We start from the raw sequence: 26,080 nt of genomic DNA, 5'->3' as shown, positions 1-26,080 counted from the left end.
TAATTTCCTGTGCTCCCTTGAGGCACATGGAAGCAGGACGTGACCAAGCTGCATCTGAGCTTCTGATGCATATCAATTTTCTGTCAAGCCTCATCTGGACAAGACCACACACACACATACACACACACTCACATATACACACACATATTCACACCCAAATGGTTGTCTTACTTAAACATCCGAGGCAAATTTCATCTTGAATAAGAGAAGAAATCTTTCGTCATCAAAACGAATTCTCCATACAAAAAGTGAAATTTGGTGAGTAGGCTTTAAGGAGTGTGGGCTCAGTCTATCTGCTCTTTGCAGTGTATTGAAGCGGTGCTGACCGATGAGGAACTTTAGTGAATGGACTTATCTTATGTACAGGACTTGTGGGAAGAGAGGCAGTTTATTAATTAAACTCTGCTTTCCCTTTGTTTTATGTGCACAGAGTAGAATTAGAAAGGGAACAGGAAAGCATGAATCAAAAAGGGCAGGGTAGAGAGAGACTTAAGGGAAAGGGTTGCTAAACACCATGGCCACTTGTCTGATTTAATAGCATTATTTATGAATGATCGGTTTGCTCCTCTGTTATAAGTCAATATCCAGCTCCACTTTTGACAAGAGTTTATCAGGTGGAATCAAAGCCATATAAATGATTGGTTACTTGGTACATTGGATGACTTGGATTTGGACTATATCTACCAACTCACACACTCGCACTTGGACACATACACCTACTCTATGAAACTTTAATATAAAGCTATGCTGGGCATCATAAAGGAAATGCTCAATGGGTGTGATTTAGAGTTGAAGCAGAGTTTCTATCGCATAACCTAATGTTTCACTATTATGATTTCAAGTTGCACCATACTGGCCAAGTTTTACCATAAGAGCAATGAAGGTGGGCGAATAACACTTAAACTGCTGTTCCAAGATTGTGGCTAAAAAACTGCTTTTCTTCTATCATCCATACCGTTTTGCCTGGAATGTGGCTTTTAATATTGTGAGATGACCTCATGAACACGTCTTGTAGTATCCAGCCCAATAGCCCGGCAATAAATAATAACATTGTAAAGCAATGTTTTGCTATAGAGCGTTGGACTTTTAGCAAATATTGATCAAACTGTCTGAAATCAAGAATTCTGTGAATCAAGGCAACCCGTAGTGTGTAATACTACTGTAATCTGATTTATTTGCAAAGTACTAGTGCATTATACTCGCCTTAGTTAAACCGGTGCGAGGTTCACTTTAATAAGCTGTAGAAACAGGTCATCTTCATTTGAATAAATATTTTCCAGCCATATCAAATAGTTTAAACCTTTTTTTTTTTTTTTTTTTAAAGCAGACTATGAATATATAGGATATCCTTATACTTTAATTTACTTGAAGGTCAACAGTTAATGTTTAAGTGAAACTTAAACTCTTGCGGTTCTTTACAGAAAGTCATGTAGAAAGAGGGACAGCAGGTCCATTTAGCGAGCACACAGCATGCTGGTGATGGAGGCCAATCTGTATTTGGGAAAAGACACCCATACATGACTAATGACTTTATTTCTCCTCTGCGTCTTTCGAATGACTGCTTCCCTAGGAGAACTGATATTTGAATGTTACTCCAAACCTAAGCCAATGTGCCAGGTCACTGTGACTATGAAATGCAACATGCATACACTGTTTTTGCCTCGTCATTGTCATCTTCCTATGCATCTGGGAAATGACATTTCTCTGTACTGTCATATTAATGTAGATGTAAGAACAAGGGAGGATTTCTACTTCTTGTCCCTTGGTGGTGATCTGAGAACAAGACTGAAATAGCTAGGGACCTATCTGAAGGGGACCGTGGGAGGCCAAAGAGGGTTCAGTGACAACTTGTAGTCTGACAACATTCAGACATGTTAAGCTTGTATAACAACTGTTGCCCACCAACTGTATGCCACCATCAAATTATGGTTATGTTAGTGTAAAATTTAAAGGTTTGAAACTACTTTTTAGTTGTAAAATAATGCACTATAAATGGCAAAACAATGAACTGCGGGTGTTTTTAAAAGCGCTTGGAGCATTATCCCTTGCTTTGAGAGATATGCCTAAGCTTTCACAGCGTGTATCTTTAATTTAATCTCTCAAACTGTCACGCATTGAACACATTGCTTCATTATGAATCGCATCATCGAGTAAGAAATAACGATTAATCTGATGTCTTTTTGGGACAAGTTGTAGGAAATCCTAGCAGTATCAAACTGCCATGAGGTGGAGCGCTTTGAGCCATATCTGCCCCTCTGATCTATGAATTTCTTGTATCAATAAATGGACCGGGTGGTTGAAATAACATCATCTTCTTGCGTCTTTGTGCCAAAAATCCATGTTAAAAGCCACTTTGTTGGCTTGGCAGCAGGGTCAGTGCTATTTGGAGCTGGGGGATGGGAGCTGGCTGTTTACAGAGACGGGGTGAGAGAGGGAGGGATGAAACACAATGATTGGGGGGGTGGAAGAAGAGTGCATCTTATAATCTTACAGCAAATGCTATAATATGTGGCATTAGACTGAAGCACTGATTAAATAATTTGGTAATTATGGGACAATGTATTCAATTAAAAGTTAAAGTCAGTTACCAATCAAAAAAGCTAAATATGCACTGGTTCCAGCTCGGCTTGGAACTATAAATCATTGTCATTGATTAATCTGCCTATTATTTTCATGATTAATTGATTAATTGCTTGGTGAAATATGCCCAACACACTTTGCAAAAGCCCAAGCTGACATATTTAATTTGCTTCGTTTTTTTTCTCTCGAATCAACAATCAAAATACCCAAATTATTCTGTTCACTCTTATAGAAAACGTAGAAAAACAGAAAATATTATTATTATTTTAAAAGTTGTGGTGTGTGTATTTTGCTATTGTTACAACAACTTGATCAATAATTAAAATTGTTGCAAGATAATTGCCAGATAATTGATCAAATAATCCAATATATATTAGTGTACAATTCATTAAATACTTATGCTATTTATATGTAAAAAAAACAAATCTTAAATAGATGACATGGCATAGAATGGAAACAGAGTGAGTGCACAAAGAGATGCATTCTCAAATGTCTGTTGTTCATCTCTGCCGGCACGCTGCTGTATGGTTTCTGGCCCTGACCCACTTTCTTTAGAGGATGGTGACGTCACTTGATGAAACATCTCTTTTTCTTTTTTCAAATGGTGCATCTGTGCAACAAAACAGACATGTACCATCTAATTCCTTGTGTGTGTGTGTGTGTGCTTACAGTTGATAGCGCACAGTGCAGCCACCTGGACAATACAGTCAAGGCCTAATTTTAGCATCCACAAGCACAAACGCAAACTGACACCCTCTCTTTGTCTTTCCTCTGCCACACTGACACCGGATTTTTCACTGGGACACACAGTGAGGCTGTTCGTGGCCCAGCCTTCTGTTTGTGCTGCCAGGTAATGAGACAGCGGGGACATTTCCACAGACGGCTTCTCTCCTCTCGGCCTCTTCTGTCAAATTCTTCCTCCATGTTTAAGTTTAGGGACAGGAAGGTTTGAGAAGTGGTGACTAGCATAGAAAAGGCAGGTGGGAGAGATTGACTAAACGGCTTTCTTCCTTCGTGTGCCAGCTGAGATATGTGGTGACCAACAGTGGGAGACTGTCTTCGTCTCCAGTTGCCTTGTTCGTGTTACATTCCAGGAAACGGTGTTTGTGTTTAGGAAATGAGTTGACGTCTCTCTACATGAATGAAATCGTAAGCATATTTCAAGGCTTATTGTGAGGGTTGTCTCACAGAAGCTGCTGTATAGAAGCACATGTTTTTTGTCAGCACACCCTCAGTAAATAATAACGTTGTCAGTCTGCTCTGCCTCTTTTTAACGATAAACTCCAGTGTTGAGATTTTCGGCTGCAAGCAGGTCTGCAAAATCAGTGCATGATATAAGATGGAGGCTGCATTCAGATAGCTGAACATCACGTGTCTCCTCGTGAAATTAGAGCATTTTTCTGTCTCGGCATCATTGCAGCATTGCGAGGTCATTGTCGGTGTATCTGCCAGTCCTGAGAAGCTTTTCTCTGCTCATCTGCCCCTCAAGGCCAGCAGGATGGATGAGTCATTCCAACAAAAAAGATTTTTAAACCTTGTGTTTGCAACATGCCTGTCTAACTCTCTGTTTGTCTCCAGGATGTCAGTTTGCCTGTCTCAGTGTGTGCTGTCTCCTTGTCTACTTACTGTACTGTGTCTTCTGTCTGCATTATCTCTATCTGCTTGTTTATGTGCCCGCCAGCTTTCGTCCTGTTCTACTAATTACTTGTCTCCTTGTCTGCTAAACTGTCTGCGTGCCTGTCAGTGGATCCACATGCTTCTCCCCGAGCTTAGTCAACAGCTTGACTCGATACCCGTAACAACCCAACGCACCGTCTTCATATTTTAAATTCTCTCATGGCATGCTCTGACTCTGGCATACAGGCACTGAATTAGATTTAGAAAGATGTGATCATCGCTCTCAGATTCACTCATAATGAAGCTACAAATCAGCTTACAATCAGAATTACAAAATTAAAAGTATATCTGATGCTTTCATATCTAACATAGTATTTCATACCCATTTTTTACCAAAATGGGTGTGTCGAGAGCAAGGTGTCCCTCCCATTTAAGTTCGGACTCTGAGGCGAGTGTAGCTTCTAGGCTAATGCACCGGGAACCCCTGGAAGAAGAAGACGTTGTCAAGCCCACAGTGAAGTCCCGATCACCCAATGCGCAGCTCTTAGTTACACGTGACTGATTTAAAGCAATACTGACTTATGTTCCTCCAATAGGAAAACCACAAAAAAGTGATGAATTGAAGAGATGCTGCAGGAAGTTTAACTTGATGAGATTTGAGAATAGTTTACCTTGAAAATCAAATCTTCATATGTGATTGCAGTGTTACATTTTGTGTGTGATTTCTCAGAGATTTCACTAAGATAAAAAACTGGTGCTTTGTTCATCAATGGATCAATGAGGACAGATTTGACCTCCAAACACAGATTGACGTGCTACCATATAAGGAATCTAAAGGTCCTATTTGAGTTTTGTGGATGACAGATGGCCTAGATTTTAAGTCTTTTCTTAATAGCTTTGCAATCCGAGGAGTTTATAAGTTAATTGTATCTGGCTTGGAATGAGCTCAATGTAATAATGTGAGAAAGGTATTCTGTAATTGCTGTGTTTTAAGATAGACCTTTTCTATTAATGGCAGTGCTGGCGCCAACCTCTTTCTGTAGGTTGGGGTGGACCTCACTGAGTTATAAAAATAACACACAGTGTGGCTTTGAGTGGTGTTCCTCCTATTATGAGTTTGTTTTTACTTCTCGAGACCCTTTCTAAAGTTAGCTTTCCCACTTTTTTTTTTAGAGACCACAATTACCTTTTTTCCTTCCACACCAAAACGATTGCATGTCTAGCTCTGGTCATTGTACTGTTGATCTTCAGTTGTGTATATGTATATGTGTATATATATATATATATATATATATATATATATATATATATATATATGTATGTATGTGTATATATATATATATATATATATGTATGTATGTATGTATGTATGTATGTATATGTATATATATGTGTATGTGTATATATGTATGTATATGTATATATATATATATGTATGTGTGTATATATATATATATATATATATATATATATGTGTGTATATGTATGTATATGTATATGTATGTATATATATATATATGTATATATATATATGTATATTTATATGTATATGTATATATATGTGTATATGTATGTGTGTATATATATATATATATATATATATATATATATATATATATATATAGAGAGAGAGAGAGAGAGAGATATGGATATGGTTTGGCAGTGTCTTGTTTTGCTTCATGTCCTTTGGCTTTTCCTAGAATTACATTACTGTCTTGAAGAGACCACTAATTATGTTAGCACTTGTGCTAGCATCCCTCTGAACGGAAGACATTAAGTCGTTAAACAGTGTGTGCCACTCGCTGTGTTTTTTCTTTCTCTGTTAATTAACCCCTGCCATATGCATTTGTGTAATCTTTCACATCGTCATCATCTCCTGCTGTACTTAAAACATGGGAAAGTAAGTTATTACATTATTATTTTTTTATATATGTATATGTGAGAACAAATAAAATCTGTCGCTGTACACTTAAGAGCAGCTTAAGAACAGAAAATAATAATGAAAGGCTGCAGTTTGTCAGTTCTCTATACAGTATACTGCTCCTTGTATCATTTTTGGCAATCGGCCAGTGGTTGATTCTGTTCTTTTAACTTTCACAAAATGTTAATCAACAAATTTAAAAGAAAAAACAAAGACAATGGAAACAAAAGATGAGTCATTAAAGATGTGTAAATAATAAAATAAAGTGCAATAATAATGCAAATTGTTATCTCAACTAATGCAGAAAGACAACTTTCTGTAGGCCGGGCACAGCTGCCATGTGCAGTCTGAACAAAATACTCTTTCATTAGTACGGCAGCTCTTGCTTGTGGTCAATGCTGGATTTACAGTAGAGGGAAATGGACCAGAAGAAAAGAAAAAGAGGAAGAGGGGTAAAGAAATCTAGAAAGCTATTAATTGAAGACATCAACCTAAGCCTGAAACAATGTAATTGTAAAGAAATTAGTTTCTGACAAATTATTCAGAATAGGCAATGAGTTGTTTGCCTCAATGTTGCCTCAAGAGCACAAGAAGATGCTGCCATGGTGAAAGTTTCATTAAAGGATGAAGAAAACCAGGTAGCACTAACACTGAAGAAGTTTGCGCTTCTGAAGAAAAATACATGACTGTAACTGAAGTGTTGAATCTTTGTTTTCTTTGCAGAACAGCTGTTGAAGGAACAATCAAAGCTCCCATCCCCTATTATGCTACAGGCCGAGAGAGCACTCTGTGCTCATACTGCGAAGTCCAACAGATCCCTCACCAAGATCAGAGATAGGGAAACCGTCAAGCCACATAATGAAAGAAAATATATTTTGTCTGGCTTCACAGAAATGAAACCATCAGTACTTTGGGGATAACACTTGAGTTGAGTTATCGGGAGGAGGTGTGCACATTTCATTTCTATCTTTAAAATATAACAGAATGAACAAACAACACATACTTACTATCAAGCACCCACACAAACAGTAGGCAGTGTATTGTTCTTAAAAAGATACTGAAAAGACGTATTCATCTTTGTTTTGCATTGCCTTGCTCAAGGTCACATTTGTTCTTAATTGTATTGTTGATGTTTCAAAGTGTCCAACTTGTGAGACATGTTGCACGGACATCACGATAAGAAATTGTGTTAACCTAAAGATAAAAAGTAGATAGTAATCCAGAATCTTGAACAATGACCGTGGGCAACTGAATTGACTGTTTCTGATCATGAATGAATGTGAAAATACTCCCTAGGGTATTAGGCCGAAAAGATTTTCTCAAAAAAGAAAAGAAAACAGCTTCTTATAAGGCATGAGTTTTCCCACCTTCAATTACACACAAGTAACAAATTGTTGTATACATCTCACATGTATGTGTATCTCATTTTTACCCACCTTCTCTGAGGAATGACTGGCAAATTCTTATAGAAACAGGTGCTGATCGCCTCTGGTGACCATGAATATTCATCACGCTCTGTTTCTCGAGGTGTTTAAATGTCTCTGCATATGCTTTTAAAAGTGCTGCAGTGACATGTGAGCCTACCTTCGTGTACACAGGGACAATCCTTTGTATTTGTGAATGTGTCGTCAGTCTGTATGCATGTTTGTATGAGTGCTTTTCCTCTGAAGTTGGACATTTACTACAGGATTCAAGAGGGAATAAGTAAGCAGTATCAATGAGAGGATAGTTCTGGGTGCCAGCCTTCCAATCTGGATCGATTTACTAATGTGGCTCCGGCCATGCTGATAAAAATATTAAATTAGTAAAGACAATCCACCAAATGTAAAAAAAAGATGACATTCGTCTTTTAATTCACGAGTGAAGTCAGTGGTATTGAATTTGAGTACCAGACAGATTAGGAGCCGCGTGTGCGTGTGCGTGTGCGTGTGCGTGTGCGTATGCGCGGTAGCATCAGGTTCCTGCTCTGAGGCTCAGTGTGTACCTACATGTGGTACGAGGTAGAGATCGGTTCGGTCATAAGATGATGTGATGAGTTCACGATCAGACGAGGAAGAATGAGAGTCAAGGAATTATCAGAAAATAAATGGAGGGGGACAACTGGGCTTTCATATGGGGTAAGAATAAGACAGGCGCATTTGGGTTGTGTTTGTTTAGGATAATTGTACAGTAGGAAAGAGCAAATGAATCATACAAAATCTCTATTAAAGATGGAATTAGGTCTTTAGATGAAATATAACATATACACCCGTACTCTAGTTCTATCCTGTAGTTTAATACAATGGTATTTGAGTTGATTGTGTATCGACAATTTGCTGTAAACCCCTGTTGTCAATGCAGTCTGGAGTACTGCGAAGCTTGAGTTTGAGTTGTTGAAAAAGACGAGTTGATCAGCAAGGACACACAAACCATATCTGAAAATCTTTAAGGGGGGAGGGTTGGATTTGTGTCACTGCCCACTTTCCTTACAGGGTAAATCATGTCGTGTTTAAAGGTCCAGATTTTGCATTTGAGACTTATTTTCATAAAGCAAATGTTCTTAATGCTGAAAGACACTCCCACTAGCTGCTTTAACAACACAGTCATTGTTTGTATTGTTGGCCAGTGAGCAGCTCCAGTGAGCAGCTGTTGATCCGTTGCCTTGGTGAGCCTTGTGGAAATGGATCTCCCACGCTTTCTGTAGCATTATGGATGGAAGTTTCATATATTATCAGCTGAGTGAACTATAACAGGTTCCTCTGTGCTCATCGGCTCTCTTTAGCTATTCTTGTCAAATTATTGGCACATTGATTTTCACAGCGCTAATGATTTTTCCATTTCAAGAAGACGCCTTGATTATTGCAAGGCTGTCTGTCCATCTGCGATGACCATGAACACATTTTCAGATTGGAAAGACAGTGTGTGCCTTCACGCGATGCAGCCATTCACTCAATAATACATAAAAATATTGGCTTTAATGTCTCGGCTGATAGATGCAGCACAGCTGACCCCATCTAACTTTTAACCCACCCACAGACACTGGCTTTTAGTTCGGTCTTTGGTGTCTCTTCATGCAATAATTCACCCTTTTTCTCTTCTTTTCCTCAGGATTGAAAAAACGTACCAGGAAGGCCTTTGGGATACGGAAGAAAGAGAAGGACAATGACTCCACGTAAGTAAATATCCAAAGAGAAACATTTAAAGCAAAAAATAAAATGTATAAATGGCAGGTAGAACATAATGAAATAATTAAAATAACAAATACAGGATTAGTATGAAGACAAATAACAGTTGTTTAGAACTGATTCCATACATACAAGCATGCAATGAGCGAAGCATATCCAGTGCTTCTGACATTGCTTGTTTGCAATAATCTTGTTAAATCTTGTCAGAAATGTTCCTGCAAACACAGCAGGATCAAAATAACCGATTTGCAATCGTGATAGTTTTCCAGGGATGTTTAGCCAATTTGTAACTCTGCATGAGACACTTTCTGTAAAAGGTTTGTGTGCTGACGTATGAGTGAAAAAATGTGTGTATGGCAGGCGTGAAAAGGTTTTCCTTCAATATGTCTATTACATAAGTTTACTTAATAATTAGGAAAGCACTTGATTTCAAAGGAAAAGCTCACATGTTAAGTTAATTTCATGCTGTCCTTTCTTCTCTCTGCTTCTTTAAATCCTCACAGGGGGTCCCCAGACAGAGACAGCGGTGTAAGTAACAGAAAATATGTAATATTAGCCCATTATTTAATTTCTTAAATTACTATTCAATCTAAATGTGCATAAGTGGAGGAAATCAAGACTTGTGATTTTGAGTTCATTATTTATTTTCTTTGTTCTTTTTATTTGCCAGGAACCCCAAGAGGTTGAATCGGTACTGACCTCTAATCCCTAGTCCTTTTTGGAGTAGAATAATCTCTAGAACAGTTGGTACATAGTCTAGACTTTAGACTGGTTAAGGACTGACCTCTTATCTCTAGTCCTTTTTGGAGTAGAATAATCTCTAGAACAGTAGTACATAATCTAGAGCTTAGACTGGTTATGGACATCACAGTACGTTCTTCAACTCATCAGTCAGCCTCCAGCTTCAGCTATAGTTTCATTAGCAGTCTCTCTGAGGAGGCTTTGAGGGGAAAAAGGGCAACAGGATATCCCCCTTAGTCCTTTGGAGAAGCTTGAAGAGATTTAAATCTTGAAATATTATCCAGCTCTGTCGATTAGCAGCATGTTGGGATAATAACAATAATCATCATTATTATCCAATCATTAGTGACCAAGTGGAGAAAACGGAACAAATAAGGGCTTGTAAGAGGAAAGTAGCGATCTGTGTGACAGTAGCTAACATATAAACACATCCAGTGGTAGAGCAGAATATACTGTACCTTCACTGTCTGGTGGGATTTTAATCAAAGTGTCTCTCTCCTCTCAGTCTCAGAAGAAGACCAACGGGGCCCCTAATGGCTTCTACGAAGATATCGACTGGGACAGATATGTAAGTGATAGGATTATATTTTATACTGATTTTAAACAGTGATTCAGCTTTGTCCCCACCAACTCACCCTCAAGACGACTCCCCTGTTTTCATCTGCATTGAATGAGTGTATAGCATTGATCCATGTTATTGAAAAATGTGTGTGCTATTGACACATTTGTGATCAAGGCAAGTTAACTTTTATCATTTGCAACATTAAATTGCTTGCATTTAAGATCAAGATTATGGCTTTGTCGGTATGCATTTCGGCATATTGCATTGAACAGGAAACCTAGCATCTGAGTCGACATTCAGCACAATTTATCAAGATTCTACTTGAACCAAAAGCTTTTTTTTCTTGTCAGCATTTTATTGGCATACAACTACTATCACAGTAGTGTGCGACTGATACCATCATACAAACGCATAAAGAGATTTACCCTCAGTCAATATTTGTGTTTCAGAACTCTCCTGAGGTTGATGATGAAGGCTACAGCGTCAGACCTGATGAGGAGTCAGAAGAGGGAGATATCCTCTTCACTGCTTGATTTGTCATTTGACGAGATTCATGTTTTCTTTTTCTCTGCTAAGTTACCGTGGCTCGCCAAAAATGGATTGCTTCCAAATCCAGTAAAGGATTTGTTAAATTGGTGCGCACTGAAAAGAGATCAGTTGGTATGTGATTTCATTCACAGGGGGATGTATTTAATTATCTCTCAAATTCAGCTGAGTCTACCAAATCAATGCAACAATATCTATATAATCAAATATCCCTGTTTTTAACAGATAAAGCCACCTCATATACAGTGATGACAAAGTGTCAACTGCTCATCAAAGTATAACAATATTACATTTCCAAAGATCTAAATAAAGGTTATGAGGCCGATGTATTCATCACTTTGCAATTACCAACTCCAATAGTTTGAAAATTGTATTTGATTTTGAGTTGGATGCACCTTCATTCTGTGGCACCAAACTTTGAAGTTCTACAAATTCCTGGACAACATTAATTTAACTTTTGGAAACTTTGCTTTCCTTGACGCCGCACTACCGCCAACCATCAAAAAGCCCCACTTCTTTTCCTCTGATGAGTCGGAAGGAGAGGAGGACCACAGGAAAAAATTCAAAATCAAGATCAAGCCACTGCCGTCCGATCGCGTAGCGTCTGTGCCCTCGGTCGACGAGCTCAAAGCCTCCATAGGCAACATCGCCCTGTCCCCGTCTCCTATGGTGAGTAGCTCTGACGTCACTGCCCTCTCCTTAGCAGGCGGCTGTTTATCAGTGTTCAGATGGTGTGAAAGTGCATGTGTGAATCACTCCTGCTTTGTATCGCCATCCTCTTCAATTGTCTTTTTACATATAGAGAGATTTAGTGGGATGAAGCCGTGCACGTGTTTTTTCCACAGAGATTCTGCATGATGTTGTGTGTGTGGGCTGCTATCTTTATCTCTATTTTTCCGACTTTATCTTACTGTTTTGTTTTAATTTTTTTGTTTCTGTTTTTTTATTTAACTAGTTTGTTTTAATGAGCCAGTATGCAACAGTACCTGATATCTCTGGTTTGAACCCGACACTGAACACACAATCCATGCCTCTGTAATGAGCAAGGTCAGCTAATTTATATGATAGGTTGAATTAGTTCATTTATGAAGCTTGTGATACTGTCAGTGACCTCAGTGTTATCACATTTAGTCCAGTGTTGTTTAACACAAGACAGCCGCGCCGCCACGACGGAAAAGAAAAAAGCAAGCTAGGTGTGAAGCTCTTGTTTGAGGTGAAGCAGCTTAGTTGACGAGTCCAAATTCAAGCACACATTCCCTTCACACAGCCTGTATTCAACAGAGGCACTCCAAAACAGGCCTCCCCTTCTTACCCATAATTCCTTTCTTCTCCAGCGAGGACAGTTAGCTTGAGTGTCCATCTTGAATAATTCAAGTAGGAAAGTGGGCACAATGAACCTGTGTGTCGTCGTGGTCATTTGAGCTTCTGGATTTAATAATTTAATCCAGCCTCTGTGTGTTTACCCACTGGCTCTGTTCACCTGATCAGGTGTGGATAATGGTTAAATAGATAATGGTTGTGTTGATGTGTATAGTAGGTGGGAGACATTGGTTGTTGGTTCATTCCATCTTCCATCTTTTTTGCTCACAAATATGACTAATTTGCGTTCATCAGAAAATTTAATTTTTTCTAAGTATGTTAGTTCCAGCTTCTTAGATTTGAGAATGTGCTGCTTTCCTCAGTTTTCTATCGTTGTAAATTGGATATTTAAACATGAGACTGCAAATTATCTTTGGCTCAACACAATTGTGATAGCCATTTTTCACCAGTTTTTCTTGGCATTTTATTGAGTTAGTTAAGTCAATTAGTCATAAAATAATCAACAGATCAATTGATAATGAAAACCAATCATGACATTGTAATGGCTGGCCTGTGCTGTGATTACGCAACTGCCACCTTCACCTCTACCAGTTCAAATTAGCATCACGTTTGCCTCGGCACTGCTTTTCCCTCACTAATAAATTACACGAGTCCCACAGTCACTCCCGGTGCCTGGCAACTCTGGGTAACCTTGGCTATGGACTGACAATAAAATGGTCTGATGAAAAGAAGAAGAGGGTCCAAATGTTAACAGGCCTCCAAAAGCAAACGGTTTCTTTCCACTTCTTTCCTTTTCCTTAAACTGACCCAGTAAAACTTCATCCCGGACTAAAACATTTATGACTTCTTATTTTCAAAAACAAAACTCACACTTGACAGCCCACGGCCATTTGAATAATCATTGCGATTCCCTCAACTAATACCTGAGACTCTGCATGTTAGTGCTCTTGATGTTGGTTTTCCATATACTAATATGGCAAGCTCTTACCCCAGCTTTGGAAAAACCTGAAACACAGACCAAGTACCATGCATAGATACTCAGTATTTAATTAATTGGTTTGCGTTGGCTTCATTTCTGTTAATATTCGGCACATTCTGCATGAATTCTGCATATGCACATCGGCTTGTGAAAGGGAAACAATGATGCAGGTTCAGAGCTCATTTTTTCACATAAAACCTTGGTGTTCACATCATGTTAGGAGGAGTAGTGGGTTATGTGTAGGTGGAGGTATGAAGGGAGCCAAAGTACTACTCCAGCTCTATCTGTCTGTGTTGGTGGTGGCTGCCTACATTGTGCTCAGATGCTTTGCTGTGCTTTGCCAGCATTAATATACTCCCCCCTCTAGTATTCTAAGTCTTCCACCCCTCTTCTAATTATTTATCTCGTTCGTTGGCTGCCTCTAATGATGCTAACCTCCGTAGAGGAGTCCGGAAAGCCTTTGCTTTGCGTGCTGTTGTGTTTATAGCTCTCTGTTGCTGAGAATAGGGTTACTACAAATGGCTAGAGTGGAATAGTTATAGGCTTTATTATTAGCCCAGCATGTATTGGGCAACGTTATGTGCTTTCCCAGTTGGTGTGAGTGTTTCATTGTGGTGTTATATACGCAGAATACTCTATGTGCATGTGTGTGAGTGCTCAGCATTTTCATGGCACATGTTGATTTGTTTGCCCTGGTACTTACTTGTAGTACTACTGCGCTGTCTTTTTAAGTTGTTCCCGCTGACTAAGACGTCTTAAATCTTAATTTAAGACGTAATTGGTTCTGGAGTTTTGAGCTTCCAGTTCTCAGTCCAAATGAACGACTACATTGCAGGAAGGCAGGCAAGAAAAAGGTCAGAAATGGAGTTAAGATGTGGGAGACTTAAAAAATAAGCGGTACATCGCATATTATTCCTTCTTTGTCGTACGTCTACTAGCATTTTAAACTAGAAGGGCTTAATTGTGCCATTAATGTAGCCAGCCACCGTGCAGTCAGTGTACACTGGGAGTCCCCACCCTGTTCAGATATGATATGCCTCAGTAACATAACAAGTCATTACTCTAATGCAATATTGAATTTCTAAAATGAATCTTCTCATTCTTTTACATTTATCTGATTTCAATTACATCACACAATTGTTTGGAGTTGTCCATTTTAAACACCAGCATTATTTACAGTATACACAGAGGTATGTCCCTGAGGGAGGCTAAAAGGTCCGTGTGTGGCTCAACTTCCTCTTTACATACAGCAGTGAGACAACGATTGGTTAAGCTTATGACAAACAGTGTTGCGCTGTGCCCTGCACCAATTTACCCAATGAAGTGAATCCTTTCCATCAGCATGTCCCACCCCCTTGTTGCATCACTTTAATCACTCAGGGCTCACTGCACAACTGGAACAAGCACAAGAGTGAGTGAGGGATGGAGTTTAGATGGAGGGGAGATGGCGGCTTGATGCGAGACGGAGGTAACGAAGGCAGATGGAAAGATTTCTCCAGAAATTAAAGAGGGCAGATGGGAGACCAGAGGGAAAAAATAAAGGAAACTAAAGGACAAAATGGCAATGTTCTTTAACAAAAATGATCAAATACAGCGATATAGAGGTATAGAGACAAATATACAACGGAGGGGTGAAAGAGAAGGGAGTGATTTAACCACTCCACAAGCTTTTTTTTGGTTGTTGGATGACCAGTCACACCAGGTTCATAGATGACATTAGATATTCAGGCAAATATTGTCTTCTATCGAAGAGGGGGATGAAGACACACAGATCAGTATAAGTCCTCCTCGGATGTTTCCTAATACCCACTTGCCTTATTGTCTTGGACCTATTGAACTATCTGCATTTATGTTCAAAAATCCTTAAACCACACAAGGCTGCACAAGACAGATGAGCACATAGCGCCCTCTTCACGGACACGTTCTCATCCTGATCCCCAAATCTGACCGACCAGTCCAAAAGTTGTCTTCTCCTCAGGTATAGGATGTCTGCTTTACTGATTTGTCACTCTCTGACCAGGTGTCTCTTCTCTCTTCCTTTTTGCTGGTCACAGAGACGTAGCCCGGTAAGTGTCCTTTTCTTTCCGGCTTCCTGGGTTCAGGCAAAAAATGCTTGTCACATGCTTCTTGTACCCTTTTGCTCTTCACCTTGTCCTTGGAGCCGGTTGAATAAGAGAGAAAATGCGTAGGTGGGTTTAGTGTCTGAGGCGACAGGTCAAAAAATATTTAAACATATTCATTTATAATATTATTTTCCAGATTCTCAAGATTGCTAGTGTGCTTGTTTTTTTTCTTGAAGGGCTTCATGCGTTGTCTCTGTAGTGGGAGAAAATGTGCACTTTTGACCACTGGACCCTTTGATCTCTTACTTCAGTCACTGCCCATCGTCGTGTCTTCTCATTTCAACAGCTACCGTCTCCCCCCCTCCCTCCTTCCCTCCCTCTCTCTCCTCATATGCCCTCTGCCTCTCTTGGCCTCTTGTGTCCCTCATAGGGGGAATTCATACATATGCTCACATTGACACGGGTCTGGAGAGGCAATATTATTGTGCTTATTCCTAACTTTAACTTTCTTGCATTCCAATTGTATTAGGCTTCTCTAGTACCAGGGCTGGCTTCCTAAGACTTCAAAAGCATGTTTTTAAAGCTTTCCAATATTTCTTGTTGGCTTTGACACCTCAAACCACTGCTCACAGCACAGTTGGGTAAATGCAGGCGGCATTTTTTGGAGTCTCCTTAATGTAAACTGTATCCCTAACGATGGATATGTTGCCCACAGGTGATTTGTTAGAACTGTATTTCACTGAAACGCGCAGTGTTAAATGAATCACTTACAAAGCGTGAGACGTTCTATTTAAAGTGCACTGCAAAAAGTATTTCCATTTGGGAGTGGCCCGGGGGTTTGGGACCGCAGTGTCCCTAGTTTGTGTCCAGCCTGTGACCTTTGCTGAAACTCATTTCCTCTCCTCTCATGTCTCTTCTGTCTGCTGTCTAATAAAGAAAGACTTCTTCTGGTAGTCAAACCTTTCCTGTACTGCGTTGTTTGTGTGTTAGTAAAGCCTTAGCCGGTATAGTTTGCAGCTGGGCTGTTCCACAGGTCTCCTCGGATTAAGTCAACCTGAGGCTGAAGTTCCTCCTCTGACCTTCACTACTGTCTACATCAGTGTTCTGCTTAAACCACTTTGCTTTTTGTATTAAAAGAAACAGTTGATTTGCTTGCACTGCCATACATTTACATGTTATCGTGTATTTGCAGCTGTTTGACATATTTAGGATTTTAGTAACATTATAGGCAAATGCTATTATAATAGATGCACCATATTACTTGTTAGTGACTCTTTGCTGTTTTATGTCTCTTTGTTTTTACATTTTACTGTAATTTCTTCATGTTACAGGGTTTGAAAAGGAACACATCCAGTGAGTATCATTCTTAGGCCAGGTTCTTTTTAAAATAATTGTGAATTGAATGTGATGCAAGGGTCACATATGCTAATCTTATTTATGCTTCCAGGTGAGGAGATTGCCAGACCGAGACGCGTCGTCCCCACTTTACCCACAGTGGCCCCCACACCAGCTCCGGCGCCACAGCTCCCCAGGTACGCACCTCACTGTTCCCTGACAAGGGACATGCTTATGTTAAGGGGCTGTGTATTATAGTTTGGTCAGTCCATCCAACCATGATACATTCTGTAATGGTCGGATAGGCATTTAGGTCTCATTAAGCAGTGAACCAACAACCTTATGCAGCTATTAGTGAAGTAAAAACTGCATCACTTTTCACTTTATTTTACAGTATTTTCATATCACTCAGATTTCACCGGCATCTAATGTCACCACGTCTTCCTGAAACTTTCTGCATATGACTCGAGGCTTTCTACCATCTGCTGCAGCTGTCTAGCTTAATTTCATTGGGTAGGGACCCTGACTGGGGTTACTTTAGTATACATGCTATAAAGAAAAGCCTTGATATCAGGGAAAGAAGGGACTTCTTTGGTTAATTCTCTTGATATAACCAAAGTGATATAAATGTTATGTTGATCTTCCAACATAATAGCTGACAAACACAACTCGATGTTGTTATGATTTCACCCACCCTTTGCCATCCCACTAAAACATTAGAGGTTTGAGAGAAACATGTTTATTTTGCTGGGGGGCCACTTGACGCTTCAGTGAATCTGCAGAGCTGTCAATGTGTTTGTCTACACAACTGTGGTGATGTTTTGTGTGCTTTGGGAACATACATATGTTCTTTTAGTATGAATGGTTGTATTACTTAAACGTTTATAGTTTTATTTTAAGTTACCTCTACATATGTAGTTGTAATAGTAGTTGTGAATGCTATTTTTTAGTGTCCACATGTATTTTATGTTTGTTCCAAAGAGTGTGTCTGCCGTCTGTCCTGTACCATGAGACAATAATTAATATTAATTAATTAATAATTGCAATAATACAGTTACCATTAAGGATACAGCCATCCCCAAAAAATTATTGATACTAAGATGAAGGCAGATTGAAAAGAAGAAAGAAAAGTGTGTAATCAGCCATTTAGTCTCAGTAGTATCATGCTTTTGGTACCCTTCTTTTACATTACATGTCATTTAGCTGACGCTTTTTTCCAAAGCGACTTACAATCATGTTACATTCTTTTAGACACAGCTACAGGGAACAATGCAGGGTTAAGTGTCTTGCTCAAGGACACATCGACTACGGCGGGAATTGAACCGCCAACCCCCTGATTGAAAGACGGGCATGCTAACCACTGACCCACAGTCGGTGAAATTATAATACAGTTTGGTAACTCTCTACGATAGCCCGGTTCAAGGGATGTAATATTGTTCATTCACATACCAAGTGGGATATGTATAAATTAAGATGGGATGAAAAGAAAAAAGTGACCTCACTTAAAATGTATTCTACCTGTTGTGTGATAGGATGATAGAATCTGTACCTGATATATGATGTTTCCTGAAATGTCCTTCTGTAACTGTTGTGTCACACAACGTCTTCTCTCATATTGACCTCTCTGACTGTTGCAGCAGTCAACAAACACCAGTCTCAGAAGACACCACAGACTTATTTGGGCCTCCTTTGGAAACAGGCTTTGGAGAACCAAAAACTGAAGGTAAGCCTCCTCGCTGTGTCTTTGTCACTCTGCGTTTCTGTCTCTTTACACGTCTCTGTCTCTGTTAGCAGATGTTTGTGTTAACGGTTGTTACCAGTGTTGTTTTTTTGTCAAACTATGATAGCAACACAATAACAAAAGCTTTCTGAACAAACACTTATTGTCTCTTTAAAGCTGACAGCTAAGCCCTGCTTGGCTGTCATAGCACATACCCACCTCTCACCTATTTCTCTAATGTCATTGTTCTTCCCTCAGGCTCACTGTGCAGTTGTGGATTCACTCCATCTGTCTTTGCGAAGGTCAAAGTTGATATTGGTCATGTCCATGTGCACTGTGCAGCTTGTTAATATGCAGACTCTGCTGTCACCCGCTCTCAGCCAATCCAGTAGGATTTAGTGGTCCATGTTATGTGAGAGCTCCTAGCTGTTATGCAACTGCCATGTCCGGCATAACTAACATCAACTAGACACAAATTCCCTTTATACATTCATTCAGACCCCCCAAAAAAGCTCTGTGTGTGTGACAACTGGTAACTTTTTACGCTGGTTTAATCTTCACAAGATCATAAAAGGGGTGTGTAATATAGAAAAACTCTTTCGTCGTGGTACATGTCATTTTACACACAGTTTCAAGTTGGTACAGCTTGCTTGAACTTATATAGTTTTATACGACAGCGCTGCAATAAAGCCTGTCCTCATGGAAAGTATTGATCAGTACGTCAAGGTAATTTCAATATTGTTGTCAACTCCATTTGTAATGGTGATAATATGTATTACAATCAGTTGCCAGTTTATTACGTACATGTAGCTAAAACTTTTGCAATTTATTACAATGGCTCTGCAATACATCCTACCTTCATGAAGGTTATAAAGATCAGTTTTTAAACTGTTTTAGAGAGGTCTTGACTCAACTAAATTGTCATTTTGAAGGATGTAATTTGAAGGTAGCATTTACAGCAGACCTGTTTTAGACCGCTCAAGTTGTAGCTCGGTGTACCGAATAAACTTCCATCTACTAGTTTCTTTGAGAACCAAAGGATCAGAAACCTTTAAATGTTTTGGCTTTAATGCACCTGACTTGGCCTGTTCTGTCCCCTCCTGAACGTAGTGGGTCTCTCTGAGTCCGATCCTTGGGGGGCTCCTCTATCAGAGCCTGAATCCTCTTTGACAAGATCCTTCCCCACAGGAAGTAAGTTTTATAATTCTGTGCACATTGTGCGGCACTTCTTCTTCCACTTGGAATGACTGCACAGATCCATCCGCTCACCTCATGATCATCATCATCATCATCATCATCATCATCATCATCCGACTAACAAACAGACCAGCGAACACATGTGTGGCAGTGACACTCTGCTTCTCATTACACGTTTGACGTCATCAGCTATTTCACACCCAAAGGGTTTAATGCTGGTTGTAGTTTATTATGCACCGGTCTCCCATTCTGCACCAACCCATCCTCCCTCGCTACCTCCCTGCATCTGGAATGGTGGTGACTGAATGGGCTTTGCTGCATGGTTGATGGTTTGTGGGACGATCCCTTCACCTCAAGTTGTTGTTGGGTTTGGCAGGTGTGGCAAAAACCTGTCACCTTTTGATCCAAACTTTCAATGCTTTTGTTGCAAGAATGTGTGTTTCAGGCTGATCTGTTAAACAATACTTTTTATTTGCAATAATCCGCATTGTCTGCAGCTCAAAAGTTGCAGTGACAAGAAAAGTCTTCAACAACATGAAATCACTTTATACAAGCAAGGCTCAACAACAATTGTCGATATTTATTCGGACTATTCATTATTGCACTTTTAATTTTATTGCAGCTCCACCTCCACTTCCACCGAAGAATGTCCCGACCTCTCCCCCTTCGACTGGCACTCCCTCTGCAGACGGTGCTGGTAAGAGCTCCTCATCTATGTTTGCGTTCTGTTATATCACACCTCAGGATAAAACCTTTACATTTGATCTCAACAGCACCTTTATCTCCAACTTTCTGGCTATATCTCTGTCAGTCTTTCTGTTGGTCGGGTTTTATCTTTGTGTGTAAACTTACTGAGCACCTCTTCAAACTCTGCCTTTGACTTGTCACTGGTTGTCTGTGTTTCAGAAGTGTCAACAGAAGCAGACGGTTCCACCAGGAAGCCCTCAATAGCTGACTTGGACAACATTTTTGGACCAGAACAGCCTCCCCCTGCTGGCGAGGAGACGAGTGACACATGGGTCTGCTTCAGTGCAGAATCTTCTGACCGGCCAGCTCTACCAGAGGACCCAGCACCTCCCTTACCAGGCTCTCCTCCTCCACCTGAATCTACTGCCCCAACCTTACCTACATTGCCACCTTCTCCAGAAGACCCTGCAGCACCTCTCCCTACATCCCCTCCCTCAAAAGAAGAACCTGTGCCCCCTCTCCCAATCTCCCCGTCTCCCTCAGAGGAGCCCACTAAACTTCCCGCTCCCTCATCTCCTCCTACCCCAGAGGTCCGAAATCTCGCCACCTCTCCCCCACCTGCACCTCCAAAGGAGCTTGAGTCTTCTCCCATTTCTTCCTCCCCTCCTTTAGACTCCCCTTCCAGCTTCCCACCAGCCCCTGCTCCAAAAGCAAGTACCCCTCCTGCTGATGGATCTGCAACATGCTCCATCCCACCGCCTCTTGTTCTGTCTCAAGAGGAGCAGCCCAAGAACACAGACTTCATCCAATCCAAAGAAGATGGAAGTGAAACTGTCACCTCGCCCAACGATGCCAGCCAGGGGAGCCGGAGTACGCCTCCCCCACCTCCTCCCCCTACATATCGGACGGTGGTGTCGTCACCAGGTCCCACATCTGGAGCGGGTGGCTCAAATAGTGGTGAGTAGTAGTCCATGACTCTAGTCTATATAGGTCAGGCACACAAATGGAATTATGAAAGCAAAGAGACAATGTCCTGGTCATCACAGCAGCCAGGTGACTATCCGTATCAATAGCATCCATACAAATGCAGTTAGGGATTTTACACCAGCATTGCACCAAATTTCCTTTCAATGCATTGCACCATCTTTGTTGATAAACTTGCACACAATGAATTGCAAATCTACGTTTTAATTGATCCCTTGAAAAGAGGTAATGTTTTGGCCCAGTTAGATGCACACTACCATTCTGCTGCAGAATTGTTACGTTAGCACAGGTTGTTGTTCGGATTGAAGGTCAGACTTCACTCTAGCCAAACTTATTCATTTTTATTGCACACAGTGTCTTCTATAGGAGTCATCAACCAGTCCTGTCAGAAGGATTCATTTTAAAAGTATGAACATTTCAACTTTCCATTATGCAGCAGAAAAAATACATCTTCTGGAAACATGTTATGAACCGGGGATCCGAACAGACCATATAGGTTTGTGAATAAATAGTCTAAATAAAAGGGGAAACACCAATACATGGCTAGAAGTTCACAAAAGAACGCGTGTGACCAATGATGCTTTGAAATCATTTTGGTAGTTGCAGCTTTATGAAAATCTTAATTGTCAGTTCTGACAGATACTCAAGGAGGTTGTCTGTTCTTAATTCTTTATAGAGGTGTGCATCCCATTTTTAGATTAAAATAATACACTCTACATTGACATTGTTTGCATGAAAATATATTTCCAGAATAGAAATAGGAAATATACTTGCCAATATGTCTGATTGTGTCCATCCTGCATCTATTCTGCATTTGTACTGTAGCTGTTTCCAAACTATTCAGCATCTTAAAAGACAGTTTTGTTACATAAACCCTATCTGTCACTGTGCTGCTCTACAGGTTCCTCCTCTCCGGTGCGACCTGCCACTCCTTCGTCAGTCAGCCCCACCCCACCACCACCTCCACCCCGGCCCCCGTCACGGCCTAAACTTCCGCCAGGGAAACCAGCTGTAGGAGATGCAGTAAGTCGTACAGTTTATTACATGTTCACTACTAACTCAGATGGTTGTGTTTTGATATTTTGCCAACTATTTAATACTTACTTACCAATATCGATAAGTAATATAAGTGTTGGTCAGTTAATACCTGGGGACGTCACGTCTCTCCTGGTCTTTGGCTCACAGCATCATTGCATGGACAAGCAGGAAACCTTCATTGCAAAGCCAAGAGAGCCAAACACGACTGTACAACTTGCTTATGGTAAAATGTACTTTGACAAAGGTTTTCCAGGTATAACAAAGTTGTGGCTGAACCTAATCTAATTACTCGAAATGACTTTTTCTGGTTAAATGTCTTCAACAAAAACACATCAAGTAATGGTATAACATGCAAAAACCTTCAATCAAATAGTTTTTTTGTATCTGTTCAGATTCGTCCCTTCAGCCCGCCGGTCCACTCTGCCAGCCCCCCTCCCATCGCCCCGTTGGCGCGGGCCGAGAGCACCTCCTCCATCTCCTCCACCAACTCCATGAGTGCCGCTACCACCCCGACCGTCAATAAAGAGCTCTCCGTGTCCGTGTCAGGTGTGTGATCCCTCAACCGTCCTTTGGCGGGCGGCTGTGTTCACAGGCGAGAAGTGTTTAGCGAAATTTAACGTTTCCATGTTTAATATTAAAAGCTCATCATGGATTTCATGCACTGGCCCTGTCCTTCCTTGCGCTCAGAGTTGGGTTTTTTGAATGTGTCATACAGTTTTGTATTTATTTATTCATTTTTATTTTTCTGGAAACAGTGACAGTTTCCTGGCTGATTGTCTACCAATCAATGAAGTCGGTAATACAGTGCCGCAATTAGTTGTGGCATCTGATGGCCATACATTATTAAAACCATGCACGTCAGCAGTTTCTATCTGGGGATCTGACTGTAGTCATTTGTATCAATGTGATTTCTATTAATTTAAAATAAGATTTAATAACTCCTAAAGATAATTGTTAAACTTTACATAATTATTATGTCTGGTTTAGGTTGATGCACACAGACACATTTATATATTTACACTCACACACGTCAGTATGTGTGGGAGATGAAGCAGGTTGCTATTTGTAAAGCACAAACCAACCTTCTTTTCATTAATTAATACAAAAAAACATCAACAGTTGATGCTGCTTGATCTAACTTTTGAGTCTGTGTTGAAGGACATGCAATGCAGAGTTGTGAGTGGATAATATAAAATCTCGGTAGATTCTAACATGGCTGAGTCTTAATAGATTTAAGAAACAAACACTCGATGCAGCAGCAGTTACATAAAAACAGAATATAGTCCCTGGTTGGAGTTTTCCTTCTCTAGATTGAGACAGTAACATGTATTGCCCTAAATACATATAGGGCAAAAAGCTGATGGTCTTCACCGTATTATAAAGGTCACTGAGACTTTAATTATTAACTGACACTATTTCAGTTTCAGGCATTTTTAATTTTGAAATTGTCATCTTGTTTTCATTTTAAACTGTTTTTGTTTGTTTTTTCCATAATTTAATTCAATGACAGTTCCTTTCAGATTTTTACATTCTATAATCTTTTCCTTGGTATGATTTGCTTTCTGCTTTTCTTTTATGCCATTTGTTTGTCTCTTTATTTGTCCTTTGGCTTGTCAGAAGACGATGCTTATGTAGACAAACTGCCCACCTTTGAGAGACACTTTGATTCGTTTGCAGGTATAGTAAAGATCCCCTCAGAGAGAGGAAAGGGGGCAGGTTGGGGGGGCGATCCTATGTCAGCTTTCTATCCGTTTGAGGCTCATTGCGCGGAGTGACATCACCCACATTTGTGCTTTCTTGAATAATGTCAGTCATAGTATGCAGGTATTTGGACAGTTAGAGACATTTGTGGGGTCTTTTTTCCCCCACATTCTGACACCATCTCATTGTACATCTCAAATTATGAGACGTTAAATGAACATCTCTTTCTCATTATCCTAATACCTACTTATTTGACTCGTCTACTTCAGGTTTTGTTTGCAGGGTAGTGACTCATTTTATTCTTTTCAAATGTGGCAGCATTTCAGTCAAATAGTCATTTTTCTTCACTGTTTTGCTTTTGCCGACTCATACCTTTCCACACATTTGTGAGGTATTTAATATATGTGATAGCCTCTCTCTCTGTCTTCTATCTACATGTATTTCTCTCTCTTTCAGTCGCTCTCTTGTGTCCCGCAGACAAAATCTGCCAGAAAAAAAAGTGAAAGCAGTGGTGACACAAAAAGCTTTATCTATTGCATAACATTTTGTTTGTTTTTCTACAAAAACGTTTGAATGTCATCCCCTTTGCCCATCTGCCCCCTCATCAGACTTTTCTCTCTGTTTTATGACTGTCCACCAGTGGCTGTCTCGCCATGTCACCATGGCAACCTTGTGTCTTTTCTTGGCAACATATATTGTGTTTGTGCAGAGTGCAGTGCAGTTCCTCCCAGATACCTTTACTCTCAGTCTGCACCACCAGACTGCGTTTGAGTGTGTGCGTGTTCAATGAGCATGTCTGAAGAGCTGCTTATCTCTGGGCCCTTGAGATCCATATTGTCAGTCATTCTCTCTTTCTCACGCACACACACACACACACACACAAACTCTCACGCACACGCACGCACACACTCAAACGCAAACTCTCACACATACTCTCACACATACTGTCAGATTCAGAGCTGCTGCTCACAGAGTTGTTTGAAGTCTTGCATGAGAATTAGGCTGAATTAGACAAGCAGCAGCTGTTTGGTATTCATGCCATCCTCTCTCTACCGCTGGAGTAGCACGACACAGCCTCAAGTTCAGCCAATCTCCACCTGGCCCTAAAGCCTCGGTCTACTCCCACACTTAACCCCTGACGCCCACCTGTCACACCTGTCACTCTTGCACTCTCAAGCCATAGAAAAGTACAACCCCTAAACCCCGCCCTCTCTCAGCACCTGCCCTTTTGTTCTCTTCATGAAGCGCCGCACTGCTCTCATCGCTCCATCACCCAACAACTCTTAGTCCACTCACTCAGCATCACACCTTCACTGCTTGGGGCTCTACATCAAACAAATGTATGGACAAGAACAAGCCTGCTCTTCTCTGTGTCAAACTTCAAGGCATTGACATTGGAAAAGTAATGTTTTTAATTTAACTTCTTGTCATTTAGGAAATACCGCCATATGTAAACACAATTCCAGGTAGTGCTCATTCTAGTCAAACTGCACCTGCATCCCTGTTCAGGGGCTGGATCCTCCAACGTCTGATTTGATATACTAAATACATCATGACCAGCTGGAAAATCTCCAAATGCAGCAGAAAAAGGATGCAGCCTACAATGTCCTGCAATCCACTTTTTTTCACTTGGCTCCTTTTACACGAAGCAGCTTCTCCACATGACCTCATCACAGTTTTAATGTCTGTGACTTGTGGCAAGTGCAGTATTTTCCCGTTTCAACTTTTTTTGTTTAGATATTTATTATATTCCTGAGAGGCTTAAACAATCTAGTGTTTTACAATACAACATTTTAAAAATACATCATTGGCGATTACTAGGAAAACAAACCTAATTATGCCTAAAGGAAATACGTTTTTTGTTTTTCTCCTGTCAAGTTATTAATATTAGCAAATGTATCTGTCTAGCTCTAGTTGGAGGGAAA

General features: G+C 40.3%; 1 protein-coding gene across 1 annotated transcript in view; it reads left to right on the top strand.

Moving 5' to 3' along the window:
* sgip1a (SH3GL interacting endocytic adaptor 1a) overlaps positions 1-26,080 on the top strand; it is a 66,775-nt gene that overhangs the window by 31,242 nt on the left and 9,453 nt on the right. The window contains exons 4-17 of the mRNA XM_034531300.1: positions 9,206-9,269; positions 9,786-9,810; positions 10,529-10,591; positions 11,035-11,098; positions 11,622-11,800; positions 15,485-15,496; positions 16,825-16,846; positions 16,941-17,025; positions 18,466-18,551; positions 19,659-19,739; positions 20,368-20,442; positions 20,652-21,389; positions 22,318-22,439; positions 22,847-23,000. Of these exons, the coding sequence (XP_034387191.1) occupies positions 9,206-9,269; positions 9,786-9,810; positions 10,529-10,591; positions 11,035-11,098; positions 11,622-11,800; positions 15,485-15,496; positions 16,825-16,846; positions 16,941-17,025; positions 18,466-18,551; positions 19,659-19,739; positions 20,368-20,442; positions 20,652-21,389; positions 22,318-22,439; positions 22,847-23,000 (1,770 nt within the window). The remainder of the gene's footprint in view (positions 1-9,205; positions 9,270-9,785; positions 9,811-10,528; positions 10,592-11,034; positions 11,099-11,621; positions 11,801-15,484; positions 15,497-16,824; positions 16,847-16,940; positions 17,026-18,465; positions 18,552-19,658; positions 19,740-20,367; positions 20,443-20,651; positions 21,390-22,317; positions 22,440-22,846; positions 23,001-26,080) is intronic.

Source organism: Cyclopterus lumpus, chromosome 4, assembly GCF_009769545.1.
Source record: "Cyclopterus lumpus isolate fCycLum1 chromosome 4, fCycLum1.pri, whole genome shotgun sequence".
NCBI lineage: Eukaryota > Metazoa > Chordata > Actinopteri > Perciformes > Cyclopteridae > Cyclopterus > Cyclopterus lumpus.
The sequence above is the reverse complement of the archived record's forward strand: the minus strand, read 5'-3'. Positions and strand labels throughout refer to the sequence as shown.